The following is a 16,903-nucleotide window of genomic DNA, read 5'->3' as shown; positions in this document are numbered from 1 at the left end:
TCTGCAAAGACTACTTATAATGCATGTGCCTTCCTTCAGGTGATATTTGTCAGATTCCTACTATGGAAATGTTTTTACCTCCTGACAATACCCTTTAGATAGTGCCTATGGAGGTGGATGACTCAAGCTTGACATGATGATTTCCATCCACCATTTTTTATTAAAAATACTCCTAGCAGTTTGCAACGTGAAGACAGAAGCTGGACTTAAAAGGAATGTGGAAACCACAGAGTATGCACAAACTGTGCCACAATTTTATGTCAACCAACAACAGCCCAAAAAGCTACATGCAAAATAGTTCCTCCCAGCCCTAATTTGTAATCTCCTGCTCAGAAATCGCTAAGCATATGGCAATAATATTCATCTGAGATCCCACCACACTCCATGGTCCCTGGGAGACAGGTTATGGATGGCCTGCCACTTTCAACTTCATCATTTACTTGGTGTTACAAAGTTAAGTATCGCCTAATATAGCTTTCTGTGAGTTAATTCCCTTTGTGACGGTGACAGCTTCTAAAAACCCTCACGCTACTACAGCACTGCAAATAGCAAACACCGCTGCTAGGAATAGACAAGCCATCAGCAGAGTGACCTGCTATCTCTCCAGCTTCTTTCCTTGCTGCCAGCATAGTATTTAAAGCAGGATGGAAAAAAGCAGAGCAGAGTTGAAGCTGACAGATGGCTGATTCAAGTTGGGAAAGTTTTCATAGGAGGAAAATAACCAGTGGGAGAAGCAGCAGAGCAGCACCCAAGGCACACTGCTCTGAACTGCGAGTGTTCAACCAAAAAACCTGGGCTCTTTCCCCGTTACGTTGCATGAGGTCAGAAATATTTTTCATTTCATGATCTCCATATTATCCTTCATACCTTGCATGCAGGCTGCAAACACATGGCATTTGTCGGTATGTGTTGCAGGGACACGTAGTGGCAGCAATGCTGTGTCCCAGCTGGGCTGTGCAGCACCTTCTCCCTGCAGCAGCCCAGAGCTCACGTTTGCAGAAATCCTTCATAAAGCAAACAGCACTGAGATGTGCAATGCTAGACACAAAAAAACAAACAAACAAACAAACAAACAAACAAAAACAGCTGGGAAAAAAAAAAAAAAGGAAAGAAAAAAGAAAAAAAGAAAAAAAAACTGACACTTGTAGGATCCTCAAGTGCACAGGAGCATAATAGAAAATTCCTATTGACTTCCCCAGGAAGAGCGTCAAACCTTTAATGCTTTAATGCCTGTGACTGGAATTTGTCAATAGACTGGGACTCCCTTGGGATCAAAATCTCATTGAAAAAGAAACCACAGGGAATTTGGCACCTCTTTCCCAGCCTATGTGATTAAATGCAAATATGTTATTGGCATAGAGCTATCACAGCTTAATATATCCACAAAGCTCCCATACAGTGACATTAACTTCTCAAGGAAGAACATTTTGTTACTCACCCTGAGATAATTCATGCTTAAAGACAGGAAGGCTATTTCTGTTTTGGGTTTGGACAGTGAGCAGTGCTACCTTCAGCACAGCTGGGCACTAATCTAGTACTAGTGACAAATCCCAGTAAGATAGCGACTGCCAACTTAATATTGCATATGATTTCCAATGGGTAGGCTGTGCTCTGCTAGCTAGCACACAGAAAAACATCTCCAGTATCTTATGCTGCTCTGGCTTTAGTGGATGTGAATGAATTCAGTGCCACTTCTGCATTCACAGGTGGAAAAAAAATGGCCTGAGGTTGAGCTCTTCTCTGCTAAGCTAAGAACTGGGGCATATCTTCGTGGCAAAGATATAAAGCCCTTGAAAATAGGTGTTTGTAAAGCAAAAGGCTGTCAGAAAAAAATATAACTAAATTCTAACAAGGAGCCTGTGCTTAACAGCCAGAGAATAAATGGATGATAAGTTAAAGAGCTCTAACCATTCTCCTGAAGAACGAGGGGGATACTCTTTGTGAGCAGACATGAATGAAATCTGCTGCTCTCCAATTCAATAGCACAGTTATAATAGGGCACAGACCAAATTAAATGGATGCAGCACTCGCATTAGCAGCGACTTGGTCACTGCCTTCTCAAAAGACAGCTCCTCTACGTGTAATTCACTTCATTTGCTGTTAATTAACGGCGATGACCCACAGTGTCTCGAGCGCTGGTTACTCCTCGGGGAAGGCAGGTTCCCACACTGCTGCTCCCAACCCAGAGATTCCATTGGGACGGTGATGCTGAGTGGGCTGCAGAGGCTTGCAAACCACCCAACGTGGCCTGGGGAGACAGCAGGGAGACACGGGAAGGATGGGAATGGGGCTGAGCTTCTGCATGTGACCTTTCTTCCCACATCCAGACACAGACCTTTTCCGTGCAAACAGAAAAAAATCAAAGAGGAGTTTCCCTCTCACGACAGGATCACCACAAGTGTGGGCTACAGCCCTGATGCCACTTGAATCAGCTCTTGACATCTGTATACAAATCTCAAAGGCAGTTATAGCAGAAGTGCTCTAATCAGGTAGGCATAGCAGAGAAACCTTTGTTCTCTGAATTTAAAATAAACAAGACCTCGTCCAATGTTGTCCTGTCTGTGTGCAGCCAACCCCTCTCATCCTGAACAGAGACAACAGCTAAAGGATACACAGAAGCAGAGCCAGTTCACTTCTGTTAGAAAACACAAAATCTTCAAGCAATGCTCCAGTAACCTGGGAGAAGTGCCCAGAAGATGCCTCTGCAACCCTTGTTTGCCTTGGGTCCCAGCTTGGCTGCACTGAAAGTGGTTTCTCACACGACTCATCTCACCTGAAATGCTTTCTGCACATACATATTGGGGAAGAAGAGAGGCAGTGACAAATACTCTGAGAGCATTCTGTTTCTACATTAGGTAAGTTATTACAAAGTTTGCAAAACCAAAGCTGAAGGTTCACGGTTGAAAATGCTTGAAAACTGAAGTCTGATTCACTAAGTGCAGGTGAAATGAGGGACGGAGGGCAGAAATGTTGGCTTTCTGTTTTGCCATAATGCTCCCAACCTGTCCTGGAAGGGCTGTTTCCACCTTGCACCATTCCCTTGCTCATTTACTCATCAAGTTCTCCACCGAAAACGCTGGCTATGATCGTAGCTTGTACCAAATGTCCACTGGGAAGCAAACCAAAAGCTTCGAATTGTTCCACAGCCCTCAAAGACCAGCTGTCAACAACATTAACTTTTGCTTAGAAATGACCCTAGTGAGCCACAAATTGTCTAGAAAAGGAGACTTTCCCGCCATGAACCAGACTGGGAGTCTACCTGGCCTCACATCCCGTCTGCAGGGCAGAAGGGAGAAGCAACCACCAGCTTCCAGAGGGGAAAAATGGTGGAGATCCTACAGGCAGCAGATGTGGATGACTTTCCTGATAACCTTTGCCAGTCTGAGACCGGTCTGTGCTCCAAATCATTGACCTGGAAAGGGGAATTTTAAAGCTCTTTCCAGCTTCCTAAGCCACAAGCCACCCCTGAGCATCTTGTTACACTGTGAAATAGAGAGAAGCCTCCCTTTTGAAAGGGCACAAAGCAAGTGAGAAGACTTTCTCAGGAAGAGAGATTCAGCTCTGCAGGTTCCTGGGGAAAGGCTGAAGACATCTTAATACAAACATATTAGTTCCACTTTTTCTCTTACCAATTTTGCCAATAAAAAGCAGCCTTACTCTTTCAAAAACTGCTTTATTTCTAGGCAGAAGGACAATATCAGAGTTTAAAATCAGCCCTCAGCTCCAAACATAACTGTGGTTGGGGACTGTTTTTTGTCCCAGATCTGCTGAGCCATCTCACTTCCCACTTGCCTTTCACTCCTTGCTTCAAGGGGAGAGCACTTTTCAGGTTATTGCATGGCAATGCTACCAAGAAGGTGAAAACAAGCCTTTCCAGTTCTGAGCCCCCTTGGAAAAAAGCAATGACATTGCTCACCATCCAATTCCTCCACAGAGATATTTGCTAGCTGTTCACTGTCGCTGCCGGCGGAGAGCGATCGGTTCAGGTAGTTGCCTTTGTACAACAAACCAGCTGTTACATGGTGGAATGGCATCTTCTCCCTGGGCACAAGAGAAAAGGGAAGAGAAAGGCTTATTTTAATTATTTCTCATTGCTTTCTCTGAACAGTGCAATAGCCTGCCTTGAAAGAGCAGCCAGACCAGTCTTCTGAATCCTACACCAGGGAACGTGCACCAAAGTTGGGTGCATGACTGATGGATTGCAGATTTTATTTAGGTCTGAAACAGGAGCTAAACAATCAGGGGGGAAAAATCAGCAGCTTCTTTATGCAGGGCAAGAGTTAGCAGAGACTGAGCAGTGGTGCCTTAGGAAAATATGAGTCTCTAACAGTCATATTGCAGCTTTCAGCATAGAGATATAGTATTTGATAATAATTATATAGTGCATAGGGGTCTACACTGACATGCAATTAAAAAGCCACAGGCTCCAGCAGCATGATTTCCAGAGTCATGAAGGGTCTGGACGCCAGCATCTGACCCCGCTCTGGAGCGCTGGGACCCCTTGGATGGATCAGCCCTTGAGCAAGACACAAGTTGCAGCAGTGCCTCCAATCCAGACTTCAGTGGCCCTTGCCGAAAGAAGAAAATTCACATTCGAGTAGGGCCCAACAAAGAACATTTTCATCTCACAAATATGACAGCTAAGAAAAAATACTGCTCGTTGGGAGACTGTAGCAGGAAACTGTTTGCAAACTTAGCAGGTATAAACACCGCAGCCTAGTGAAGGGCAGCCATCTGCACAGACAAAAGTGGAAATTACTGTCAGCAGCACTTACACATTGATTTAGGATACACAAGAAAGAGGCAAGTTTGCCAAAGTCAATTGAAATATTAAGAGGAAGATTTGTCATACCCTTGGCTGGTTTCAATCAGCGAAGCCCCATCATGGGCCTATTGCATTTTATACTGTAGGGTTCCCGCAGCTCTAAATCAGAGAAGCCAACAGAGCCACCCAGGCACCACTAGGGATCTGGCTGTGGGTCTCCACCATGGCTGGAGCGTGGCCAGGCTGCATGGTTCAGTGCAGACCACAAATATATGCTTACACGGCAGCTTTGGCAGAGCACACTCCTTCACACCTGCAGGGGACGTGGCCCCTTCAGAAACAAGCTCCAAGGACATCCGCACTCTAGCCATGCCAGGACACCAAGGTTTCTTGGCTATAAAGAGGTAAGTACCACCTACTGCAGCACTCCCCAGCCAACACTACAATTACGAAGATGATCTGGCTCTTCCACAGCCTTATGTTCCCACAACAGTCAATAAAACAGATACATATATACACATACACATCTAATATACACACACATCCAAGTACCACTTCGGCAACAAATGACTTGTTGCTTCACTGAGTTAGTAAAAGCTTTAATAGACTCACCAAGAGCAAACTAACCTCGAGACAGCGGAGAGGGAAGAAAAGCCATGAGGTTTCTTTCACATTGCTTAGCACGTCCCTAGTATCTCTCTCACAGTAATTATGTAAATAAATCCTAATCGTAATTTTAAGTATTTTTATTTGGGAGCCAGTTTCTTCAGCAGCACATTAGAAACCGTAAACAAGGTTTTCTTTTTCATTAAGCATATCTGTAATTTCCCAGCACTTGCCAATTAATGTATTTCATTCTGATAGTTGCTCACTCTGACATATTGCTCTGCACAAAGACAGCGATTTTTCCTTCCCACAGAACGACATGCGGCCGATGTCAGCTTTGGTGCTGTCTTGGATCCCAACAAGCAGGGCTGGAGAGACACTTCCAGCACTTTGCGCCACCCTCATTACCTTCCAGCCCCACCATAAAGCATTCAGACAGAAATCGATCCAGGCTTTCTCTCCATAATCACAAGCCCGATGTAAAAGCAATTACATTGCTTTTCAAAACCCTACCAAATTAAAGAGAGATTTAAATCTATCGCCCGCAGCAGACCAGGCGGAGCTGCGTGCAATAAGCCCATGAGCTGCGGCCAGCTGTGATGCAGTGGCAGCACCGGCACCCACGCGGGACTCACCCATGGCCAGAGGAAGGGCATGGAGTGTATTTCAGGGCACTAAAGCATTCCTGAAATTGCGCTTGCTTCTATAAGCATTAAAACAAAATAAAACGAACAAACAAAACTAAAAAAAAAAAAAAAAAAAAAAAAGCATCTCCCCTGAGGGCTGAAGTACCTAAAAGCAGCCCCCACCTGGGATCTAGTAATGCATTTTAATACTGTGTGGGACCCATGATATCCCAGAGTGAGAAATTTTGGATTTAATTCAACCACCTAGGTATATTATTTTTTCAAAAGCGCCAACATTATTCAACAGAAACCCTGCAGAGCTGCTGGAATTCAGCAGCTCTCAGCCTGCCTCCAGCTTTAAGAAGAGATGCTCAAAGCCAGCCCAGCAGCAGCTCCGGAGCCAGACATCCACAGGAGGACATGCAGCCACCATTCAAGAGCACAAAGGGTCCTGCAGATGGGACCCATCTGTCAGCACAGAACTTGCACAGGGGGAGAAAATGGCCGAAATGGGCATCTTAAGGTGTGGGCCATGGGAGAGCTCAAAGCACAGCATCATGTTTTGCAAAGCACCATGTGTTGAAATACGTAAAAAGCTTAATGGAAATATGTAGGTGCCCGATGTCAGTGTGGGAACAAAAGGTCTGACCTAGCACAGACCTGCTTGGTCCAAATTATTTCTGGATTTAGCCAAAAGGCCTGTGTTAGAAATATAGGAACTTTAAGCTGGCCTGCAGCTGCCCCATCTATTGCCAACTGAGATCCCAGCAAACTCAAACCATAAATGAACTGGTGATGATGGGACTGCCATGCACCACGGTGATGCCCATCCCAGCTGCATGGCTGGCAGTGATGCTGATTTTCAGGATGCTGAGCACTTCCTCCTACTTCAATGTGTTAAATTTGCAACAACGTACACCCTCATCCTCTGGATGGGTGCAGGGAAGATGCCCCAGCTCTTGCCCATTTTATGGAGCTGTACATGACCTTGAGGACACTGGTAAGCAGCATTGTTTGCTCCCTGTCTCCAACAGACACATTTCCCACAAAGCACATTGCAAACTGAAAGAGGTTTCAAAGGCATAGTGGGATTTCAAAGCAACAAAATCTCCTTGAATAATATGAAAACATTGACATTTAACCAAAAAAAAAACTCAAAGAACCCATAAACGTGTGTATGGAAATGTTACCATGGTACCTTGCCAAGGTTTCAGTCTCTGCGCCAAGCTCACCAGCAGGTTACATCCCCCGTAACGCCCGGCAGCAGCACTGCCAGCCTTTCCTTTCAGCACAACCACATTTGTGAAATTTATAAGATGTTCGTAAGCAATTTTCCATCAGAAAAAAAAAGGCAGTTACACGATGCTCACATGTCTACACTCACTCCAGTTTGCATTCTTCCCCAGCTCTTGTGATATGTTTTTTAAAAAGGCTTTCACACCCAATTGAAAATCTACACAGCTATTAAACTGGAAGGTTTAGCTTAAGCATCAGTGAACGAGATGGAATTGGGATCAATTTGTATCGATCCTGGATGTCCCCTGGTAGTTACCAATTTGGAAAAGATTTCTTGCTAACCTCTTTCCCACCTCTTCCTACATACAGCACAAAATGATGCCCAGAGGTTGATCCTGGTTTTACAGCCTCAGGCTCATGACATACATCACTTGCACTGTCTGGCCTGGACCGTGTATTTGCCTTCTGTATTCAGCTGTAATTTGGTGGGTCTGGACTGCTGCCCAGGGAGTTGTATGGTACCTGGGCTAACGTCCCATCTTGGATGCTGACCAGCCCCACAACCACTGACCAGACAGAAACAATGCTGGTGAGGACTGGTGGGAATATGGTAAGACTGAGGTGTCCATCTCTCCCATAAATCTGGCTGAAGCTGAGCAGAGGATTCAAGCTGATGGTATGTGAAAACACACACATGGGTGGGCAAGCACACACGTGCAGTACAATAGTGTAAACTTCATTTTCATAGGGATAAAATATACAGAAATCCATAGAAAACCCATGAAGCAACTGGATGGTAGGGAAACCAAAACAGTAGGTGTAAAGTCTTACAACTCTGCCCAAAAATCCTTATAAAAGTCATCAATTGAAGTAATGGCAATAATGATGCTTCTTCCTGGACAGAGCAACATTATAACATCTAAGGCAAATAAGAGTGGTGACTTCCAAAAATGTCCCTCCTTTTCCCCAGAGCTGAATGATTGCCATTATCTTTCCAGGCAGGCTGTGTAATAACTCACACTTTTTAGCTGGATCCAAAAGGAAAAGCAAATAGAGTCCTATGTACCACCTGGGAAATTCCTGGGCAATTTAATCCTCTGTGCTCCGGGCATAACACGTCAGACAGGGGACAACAGCATCTTTCCAAAGAGTCTTCATTACTATTCTGATCTGTTTTTCTTTCCCTGCTGCCCATGCCTCTCACCCAGGCAGGCAGCAACAGCTGAGGGATGCAGCCAGCCCCTGCTCTCTGGCATGGGAGCAACAGCACTGGACTAAATCCATACGTCTCTGCTTGTAGCCAATATATTTAAAGGAAAGCAAGTCAAGCGTTTTGTTGCAGACACGTGGCTTTGGCAAAATCCTTCTGCTAGGAAGAGCACTAAGTCACTCTGTACCTTATCACCTGCGTTTGCTATTGCTAACAATAGGTTCAGAGAGAGGGTTTTTTAATTATTTTGTGCAAAAACTTGGCACCTCCAGTAAAATATGAGCCTGAGCTACCAAAGGAAAGCCTGAAGGGCTCGAAGAATCTCATTTTGGTGCGGGGAGAAGCTCTGAGGATGTGGGGAAGGGGAGCACATCAAGAGCTCTGTAATGAGGTGTGGGGATTTAAGCTCCCACAATAAAATGCAGAAGTCTTATTTAATCAGTCTCAACTCAGGTGTGTAAAGAGACGAAGGAATGAAAAGTGTGCTCAGGCAGATGGCTTTTTCTGTAGCTACAAAATCAATATGAGTGGGTCTTGGAAGGGCGCCTTGGGATTGAGAAAAATAAGGTCTGGTGCAAGGGAGCCTCAAAAGGAAAGCCCTAAAATAGATCCTTCCAGGGAGGAAAGTCTTTGAGGAAGTTCTGGCTATTGATACCAAATAAAGTCAAATCCCCCCAAAACACATGGAAAAGAACATTTGTGCCATATACAAGCAGATCTATTGCAGGAAGAGAAAGACAAGAACTTTCCCGCTCCTGGTCTGCTGCTGCAGCCTGCATAGAGCAATAAACACACCGGGCCATTTTGGAAAGCCAAATTTCCTCAGACTGTAATGCAAAATCAGTGGGCTGTGAGTGCAAATGAGCCCTAAAGCTTCCTCTGAAAGGGTTTTGTTTCTAGTTCTGGCAAACAGGACTAATCCCACTTTCCGAGAGCAGGGTTGCTAATCAGAAGCTAGACATTGTATTTACACTCTGTGCTATGTAATATTTTCATAGAGCAAATCCATCCAGTTTCATTCCACACCTTTTACCAGGATATAAAGACTGCAAACATGAGACCCTAACCCACAGCATGCATGCACATGAGCTGCACCATGCATTTGCTGGTGGTGATGGTGGTACAGGCTAAAGCTGGCTCCCAGGGACCACTTCCAGCTCTGGCCATATGTGTCCCCATCCTAACCACACAATACATGGCATTTGTGCTGGATGAGATTATTTATTTGCATTAGCTTAAGAAAATATTCCCATTTCAGAAAATGACCAAAGAAAATCCCTTTGGCTGATATTGGGTTGGGACACTAGCAATAAAGTTCCCCATGGTGATAGTGGGTAAAAGGACTTTATAAACCTTGGGCCGCTTTCAGAATTTAAGGATGTAACCATGGAAGAAGTCCTCTGAAATGAAGAAAACAAGCTCTGAGTGACAAGCCTAATGGATGTAGTGCCACAGAGGCACTTCACAAGCCACAAACTTCCAGGTTTGAAAACTACAAAGCAGTAGGCACTTCAGTTGGTTTTGCACTCTCCACCTTCTCCAGAATATCTGACAATTAAGAAGAAGAGGAAGGTCACTTTTAAAAACATCACAATGCTAAACAACTGAAGCTGCACAGCTGCCTTTGAATCCTGCATGGCAGAAAGGAAGAGCTGAGGATGCCAGGTCAAGTATAAAATAATGCACGTTTCTTTCTGAATGCTGAACATGTGAGAACACAGTGGGATAGCTATAAATCACAGTTGTTGTTTGTTATTTTTTAACTATGGCCCAGGCTGATCCTCAGCTTAAACCGCCAGGAGGAGAGGGCTGCAGTGACCTGATAGCTCCGTACCCACAGGGCAAGCACATCACAGAAAAGGGTATAAAGATGCTTTTCCATTCCCAAACAGGCTTAAACTTGCCGTCACAACCAACTCACCAGCATTTCATCCATTCACACAACCTTCTCAGTCTCCAAACCCATTCACAGACAGCAATCCCAAGCTTTTTGTCTTCCTCCTCCCACTTTCTGCCATTTCTGCAGCCCCCTACCTCTGGCTGCAGGGGTGGAGTTCAGCCATGGTTAGTCCAAAATTTCCAATTTCACATAAACCACAGCTGTCTTTGAAAGCTGACATTAAAAAGCAAAAGAAAAGTCAACAATGCAACAAAAACCCAAACCTTCCTCTCTCCCCCTTCCTCTTAAAATTCACCTGAAAAATGGAAAAAAAAGGCAGTCTTGGAAATGGAGCTTTTAGCCCTCGGCAGGCTGTGGTGTGTGAGCACCAGCCTCCCATCCCCTTCTGTAGGCACGGCTCCTCTACAAGGAGGCTGGACCTGTAGTGTGCATCAGGCAGGCACTGCCAAACAAACAAATAAACAAACAAAAACAGAGAAACAAACAAACAAAAACATAAAAAACATTGTTTGAGGACACAGTAAGGCTTTATGAGAGGAAAAAATGCAGGCTACTAAAAAGCTTTAAAATCTAAAGGTGAAAGGCTTCCATGATGGGAAGATGAGGCTATAAACATGCAAACTAGAAATTAAGCAAGAGTTTTTAATGGCGCAGGTGATTAACCGTTGGAACAAACTACCAGGACAAGTGACACATTGCTATCTCCCAGACAAGACCAGATGTCTTGCTGGAAGACATGCTTTAGCCAAGCGCAAGCTACTGCACTCAGTGCTGGAGGTAACCGCGTGAAATCTAACGGCTTGTGACACATCATTTTCCAGATGAGATGATCATAAAATTATGATCATAGAATCAGATCATAGAATCACAGAATGGCTTGGGTTGGAAGGGATCTTAAAGGTCATCCAGTTCCAACTGGGATGCCAAGCAGGCAGGGATGCCACCCACCAGATCAGGTTGCCCAGGGCTTCATCCAACCTGGCCTTGAAAACCTCTAGGGATGGGGCATCCACAGCTTCTCTTGGGCCTTAAAATCCAGAAGTCTGTGCAGACCCAAAGGGACTGAGCAGCCTCGAGGCCAAGATGAGAACACACTGAATAGAACCATCAGCCATGCTCTCCTCCCTGGGCATTGTCCCAGCCTCCTTCTACCTCACCTTTGCTTTGCCTTTCCCTACCAAAGCTATGCAGCTAACACTGCCAAAGAGACCAAAGCCACTGCGTGTCCTTCCCAGCAATCTGAAAGTTCTCCTCCCACCCTCACCCAGTCCTCAGCTTCCCTGGTACTCAGGAGACAGGGCCATGGGCAGAGTCAGCACATGGCACATTAGGCTGAGCACGCATCGCATGTCAATGGTGCAGGCAAGGCTTTGTGCCGTCATCCACATCTTTTCAGACCATGTCACGCAGCCCTTCAACGGTCCACACTGCTTAAACACAAAAATATCAGATTTCTTGCTTAGCTTATTTCTTTCAGAGTGGGAGACACCGGCACAACAAGGTAACACAGAACTAATTACCCTGCGTGTGTCATCACACAGGGAAACGAGGTCCTTGCTGTCAGTGAGAGAAAAAGGACAGCAGAGCTTTTAGCTGAGATGAAGAGAACATCAGAACAGCCAGGAAATGTCACTTGTGCATCTCTAGTCCCTCCGTAATGCATTTCTACATGTTCCTCTGCTCTGTTCAATGGGCTTCTCCTTCACTAACAACTCTTGGGTGTTTGCTTATCGAGAGTGTCTTGGGGACAGTGTTCTGAGCATGCTCCTGTTCACTTACTCATGTCCAGTTGCCTTCATTTCACATGCATAAATCAGACATGAAGACATTATTAGAAGCAATTGCTGGCACCCCCAGCACACTGAGCAAGCATCCTATTTAAGAAAACAATATACAATGGATTATTCATAACAGACTGAGTGCGTCACAGATGAGTAATTATAAACATGAAATATATCAATAATGACAATTTTTACAGCAGATTTAACAAAGCAACACACTACAAATACCCTGTTGGTTGCTTATGTATTATTAATGAAATGCCAAAACATTTAGTTTTTTTAATAGGACAATTCATTACTCCCAATAAATGTGACTTATGCCAGGCCTCTTCTTTAAAGGAGCCTTTGGACATCTGGTGAGGGTTCATTTTTAACAGCACTAGCTGATGGTTCCTACAGAAACTTTCCTTGGAGCTATGAGGATGGGAGCCTTCAACATATATAAATGAGACAGAAAGTAATTAAAGTGGAGAGGGTAATCACAACACTGGAATAATTTTAGTATAACTTGAGGTGGATCATATTATAAGATTCAAACTGATATACACTCCAAGCACTTCTCCACCCCAGACATCCAGGGCTGTTAGTTTCTTTGGTAAAGTGTCTTCACACGCACAGTATGACCCAACTTTAAAACACAATCCAGACTGCAATGCCTTACAAACCCAGTCTGCTGGAGAGGATCAGCTGACCCCAGTGAACACCCACCCCAACAAGAAGTTTTCAGAATCACGTCATTAATAATAATGAGGATAGTTATTACCAATTACTACTATGCCAGGAACTGGGTATGATAGGAAAGGGTTCAAAGGCTGTTGCAGTCATGGCACCACTTTATGCAGAAAACTGGAAATATCAGCTGCATTTGGAAGCACAGGATGCGTTGCATTACAAAGAAGGCAACCAGGGTAACTTTGCCCATCCACAGCAGCTGCTTAAAGCCAACCACAAGTCCATTTAGCTGCTTATGGGACAAGTATATAGGTAGAGCCCAAACCTGCCATGTCCTCCATCTGTGCACAGCAGTGGGGGAGGGATGGCTGCTGTCAAAGCCCTGGAGCAAAGATGCTGCAAATCACTGAAGCACTCCCTGAACTCAGATCTGAGCACATGCTAGAGCACCTTGTCTCCCAAGACCTTGATTCACAAGTAAGCAGACCCTACCAGAGAGAGCTCAGCAGCCCTGAGAAACTCTGCGCTTCTTTCTTTTCCAGCTACCGGTCTTTGGAAGATTATAGCAAAGCTGTTCCAAGAAACCAAAATACTGCTGGAGCGCAGTATTTAGCTCTTGGGGTGGCACAAATTACAGCATCCTTATTTTTATGTCAGTATTTATTTGAAGGAAATGTACAACAGAAATCTGACACTAGCTGTATTTTAAACCCACGAGCACTCTGTAAACAAGCTAGACCCAGAGAGATTTGTATGTTTCTTCTTGAAACATAAGGAGAACCACCGAGACTGAATAATTGAAAACAGTTACAGAGACTTCGTTTTCTTGTTTTTCCTGGGATTTGTTCTTGGGCTGGCTGCTCCCAACCTCAATACCTGGCAGGGATGATCAACTATTTGGAATCTCATTAGCATAATAGTTGACAGCTCTCCGTGGGGGATCACTGCCCTGGAGGAGGTCACCAATATGCAGAAAAAAAGAGTGCGGAGGGCATTTCTCTTCAAATGCAGTTTTTAAAAGGGGTCAGAACAGAGCATCTAAGATCAAGTATGAATACATAAATATATCTCAACTCATTATTATGACAATTTTGGTAGCATCTTTCATCTAGAGAGGTCCTCAGACCCTTGGAGAAGCTTGCAAATAGGCTGCACAGATATGTCTGGGTCTTCACATGCATGTCCACAGGGACACGCTTGACCTGGGGGCTGCAGCAATCATGGGAGGTGATGGTAAAACTCCAGTTACCTTCACTGGGACAGGTTGCAAGCATCAGCAGTGCTGGCTCAAGCCAATGGGCTATTTATGGAGCTGTTTGCCTATGGCTTTGCAGAATTGGGTAAACCTTCAAAACGATCCTGGTATCTATGCAAACTATGCAAACTATGCAGCTATGGTCCTGCAAATAGAGGAGAATGAAGAAAACCTCATTAAACTGGATCAATCTCAGAGCAGGGGCGGGCTCGACGGAATTCATTAACTTCAGTGAGTCTCTGCCCTACTGACCCCTTTGCAGAATCAGGCCCCTGGCTGGAAGCGAGTACAAACACAAAGAGAATTTAGGTTAGGAAGGAATTAAACCAAACTGGAATTTGTGCAGGATATCAGCAGTGTCTGTTCCCTCAGCTATTCCCTTCTTGTAAGGGATGCGACCAAGCGAGCTCTCAGTTTCTTGGGCTCCCTCACGTCCCTGTTTCTAGGTGTTGGCATCAGGGAATAAAGATCCTGAGGAAACTGCTTGCACACACACACTCTCTCTGCACACACATGCCCACCGCGCTGTCATCTACAGCATCCCACCCAAGCGTCCTCCTGACTCTGCAGGAGACAGAGCCTGCAGGCAGGCTCTGTAGCTTGTCAAAGGCAAAAGAGATGGATTTTGACCCTTACTGCACTTACAAATATCCCAAACCGTTCTGCAGAATGAACTGCAGATATCTCAGGGAAGAACTCAAGGAAGAACTACCACAACCATGCATGATAACAATGGAAGTCCAGGAGGGAAAGGCAAGGGGTGTTTTGGAGAGCCCCAGGCAGCAGCGGCAGCACTGAGCTCCCCCAGTGTGGCTGTGCACCTCATTGCTGGGGCTCGGGGACAGCAGGGGGCCGCTGCACCTTGGCACCCCACTCTGAGACCCCTGCACCCTGCCAGGCACCCACTGATGCTGCAGGACCCCAGCCCCAAGCAGCTGCAACCTGCATGCAGGCTGCCCAGCCGGATTTCATGGGGCATGGGGAGGTGTGTGCTGCCTGAAAGCCTGAAAGCCTCAGCTGCGAGCAGACTTAATGACAGCACGCAGTGCAGACGTCTAAGGTTGTTTTTTTTTATCACGCTATAAAAATGTATATACAATTATGCCCTGTAAGCCTCCGCAAGCAGATATTAAGTTCAAGGAATGAAAGGGCAGTTTTAGAACCACCCACTGAATTTCTATACATTTTCCGTGTCCTACCCGTGGACTTCAGGTTCAACAGACTAAATCCATGCTGTGACTTTAATTACCATTGCTTAAAGCCTTTATTTGGAGAAACATTTTCATATTTTTGTGCTTTTATCAAAGTAGACTGCCTTTAATTAAAAGCAGACCTGTAAAATGGTTTGCTTCTAATGCCCTCTTTTCACGATAGCCCAAGTACTATTGCATAATACCCCGTATTTACTTCAGTTTCTTGCTTACACTTTTTACACTAACCACATTCACAGGTTAAAAATACAATTAAAGACTATCCAGTCTTGCAAAGCTTCTCCATACATATCACTTCCCCCTTAACAGCTGAGGTAACTGACATATCTTTAGCTGTAGCCTGTGTAAAACCGAATAAAACTGACTTGGCATTGTTTACAGGACCCATAAAAAAATCATTTTAGTTTACCTTAGCAACCCACCTGGCTAAAATGAATGCTCTCAAACCCATTCTACATTGCCAACATATTCTGAAAAGGCACTGCCTGTTTCATTTTACCTCTCCAAATAGACTGCCTGCCATATTTCATGCTGAATCAATAAAGTTATATGTGCACAAATCGACTAAAATGATGTTTACTGGTATTTCTAATACAAGTAGTTTTTCAATGGGTATTTTGTTCAGCTTACAATAACTCTGGAAGATAAAACATGCATAGTACTATCATCTCAATACTGGTCAGACAATGATTTTGCTTAGAAATTAGGTCGTTTAAAGAAAAATAAAATGAGAGGACTTGCATTGCATTATAACTTACAGAGGAACGTTTCCTGGAGGCTGTATGAGATGCACAGGACCAGCCATTTAAATGTATTGAGACTGGGCTGGGGATTTATTCTGTTGATGGAAAGCCTGGACAAGTGGCCACAAAAACGTTGTTTATATATTCATCTATATTTATATATACACCCATATATCTTGATATGGTAGGAATAAGCTGCATCAGCAAGCACATTATGATTGGATAAAAACTGCATGATAATGAAGTCAGAGAGTGAGAGTACAGCGAGAGGAGGTACAACCTGGTCTTCCCATGCAGCCGACATAGGAAAGGAAGATTTTGTCTAAATTAGCATTTGTACAAGCTATTTCTTTAAGTTTTGGTGGGTTTGGTTGTTTTGTTTTTCTTTCTTTTTCTTTCTTTTTCTTTTCTTTTTGCAAGATTCAATATCAAGGAGATGCTCTGAAAGTGCTTTTGTTCATGTTCACTGATGAAATCCATCAGTTTGCAGGATCAAGCCCTGGCCTGGTTCTGCCCCTCTGGGAAGTTAAAGGAAGGTGCTGCACTAGCAGCACGAGGTCTGCACGCTCCCTCAGAGTGCAGGACCAGCTCCTTCAAGACGGAGCCCTCCAGGGGCAGATAACTGCGGCCCTTATGCTACCTCCAAGTTTCCACCAGCGCAGGGTTCAGCCCAGCCCCACCATCTTCCCTGTCTCCGCTCTGCACACTGGGGGTCCTGCTGGGGACATGCAGGCTGCCCCACCAGAGCCAGGGAGAGGATCTAGCCAGAAATGCAGCACAGGGAGATTTATCTATAGGTACAGTGCATACTCTGAGGAAACAGCTAAGGATCTCCAAAGATGCCAAAATCTAAAAAGATAAAGCTTATTTGCAGAAATAAATAGTCACATCACTACAC

General features: G+C 44.7%; 1 protein-coding gene across 3 annotated transcripts in view; it reads right to left on the bottom strand.

The window, feature by feature from the left end:
- CALN1 (calneuron 1) overlaps positions 1 to 16,903 on the bottom strand; it is a 192,388-nt gene that overhangs the window by 116,442 nt on the left and 59,043 nt on the right. For 2 of the 3 annotated variants that reach the window (XM_084492998.1, XM_084492999.1), the window contains exon 2: positions 3,917 to 4,041. In XM_084492998.1, the coding sequence (XP_084349124.1) occupies positions 3,917 to 4,034 (118 nt within the window). In that variant the 5' untranslated portion in view covers positions 4,035 to 4,041. The remainder of the gene's footprint in view (positions 1 to 3,916; positions 4,042 to 16,903) is intronic. The other variant, XM_084492997.1, reaches the window with a different exon arrangement.

The sequence above is a fragment of the Aythya ferina genome (assembly GCF_964211825.1).
Source record: "Aythya ferina genome assembly, chromosome: 19".
Lineage (NCBI taxonomy): Eukaryota > Metazoa > Chordata > Aves > Anseriformes > Anatidae > Aythya > Aythya ferina.
The sequence above is the reverse complement of the archived record's forward strand: the minus strand, read 5'-3'. Positions and strand labels throughout refer to the sequence as shown.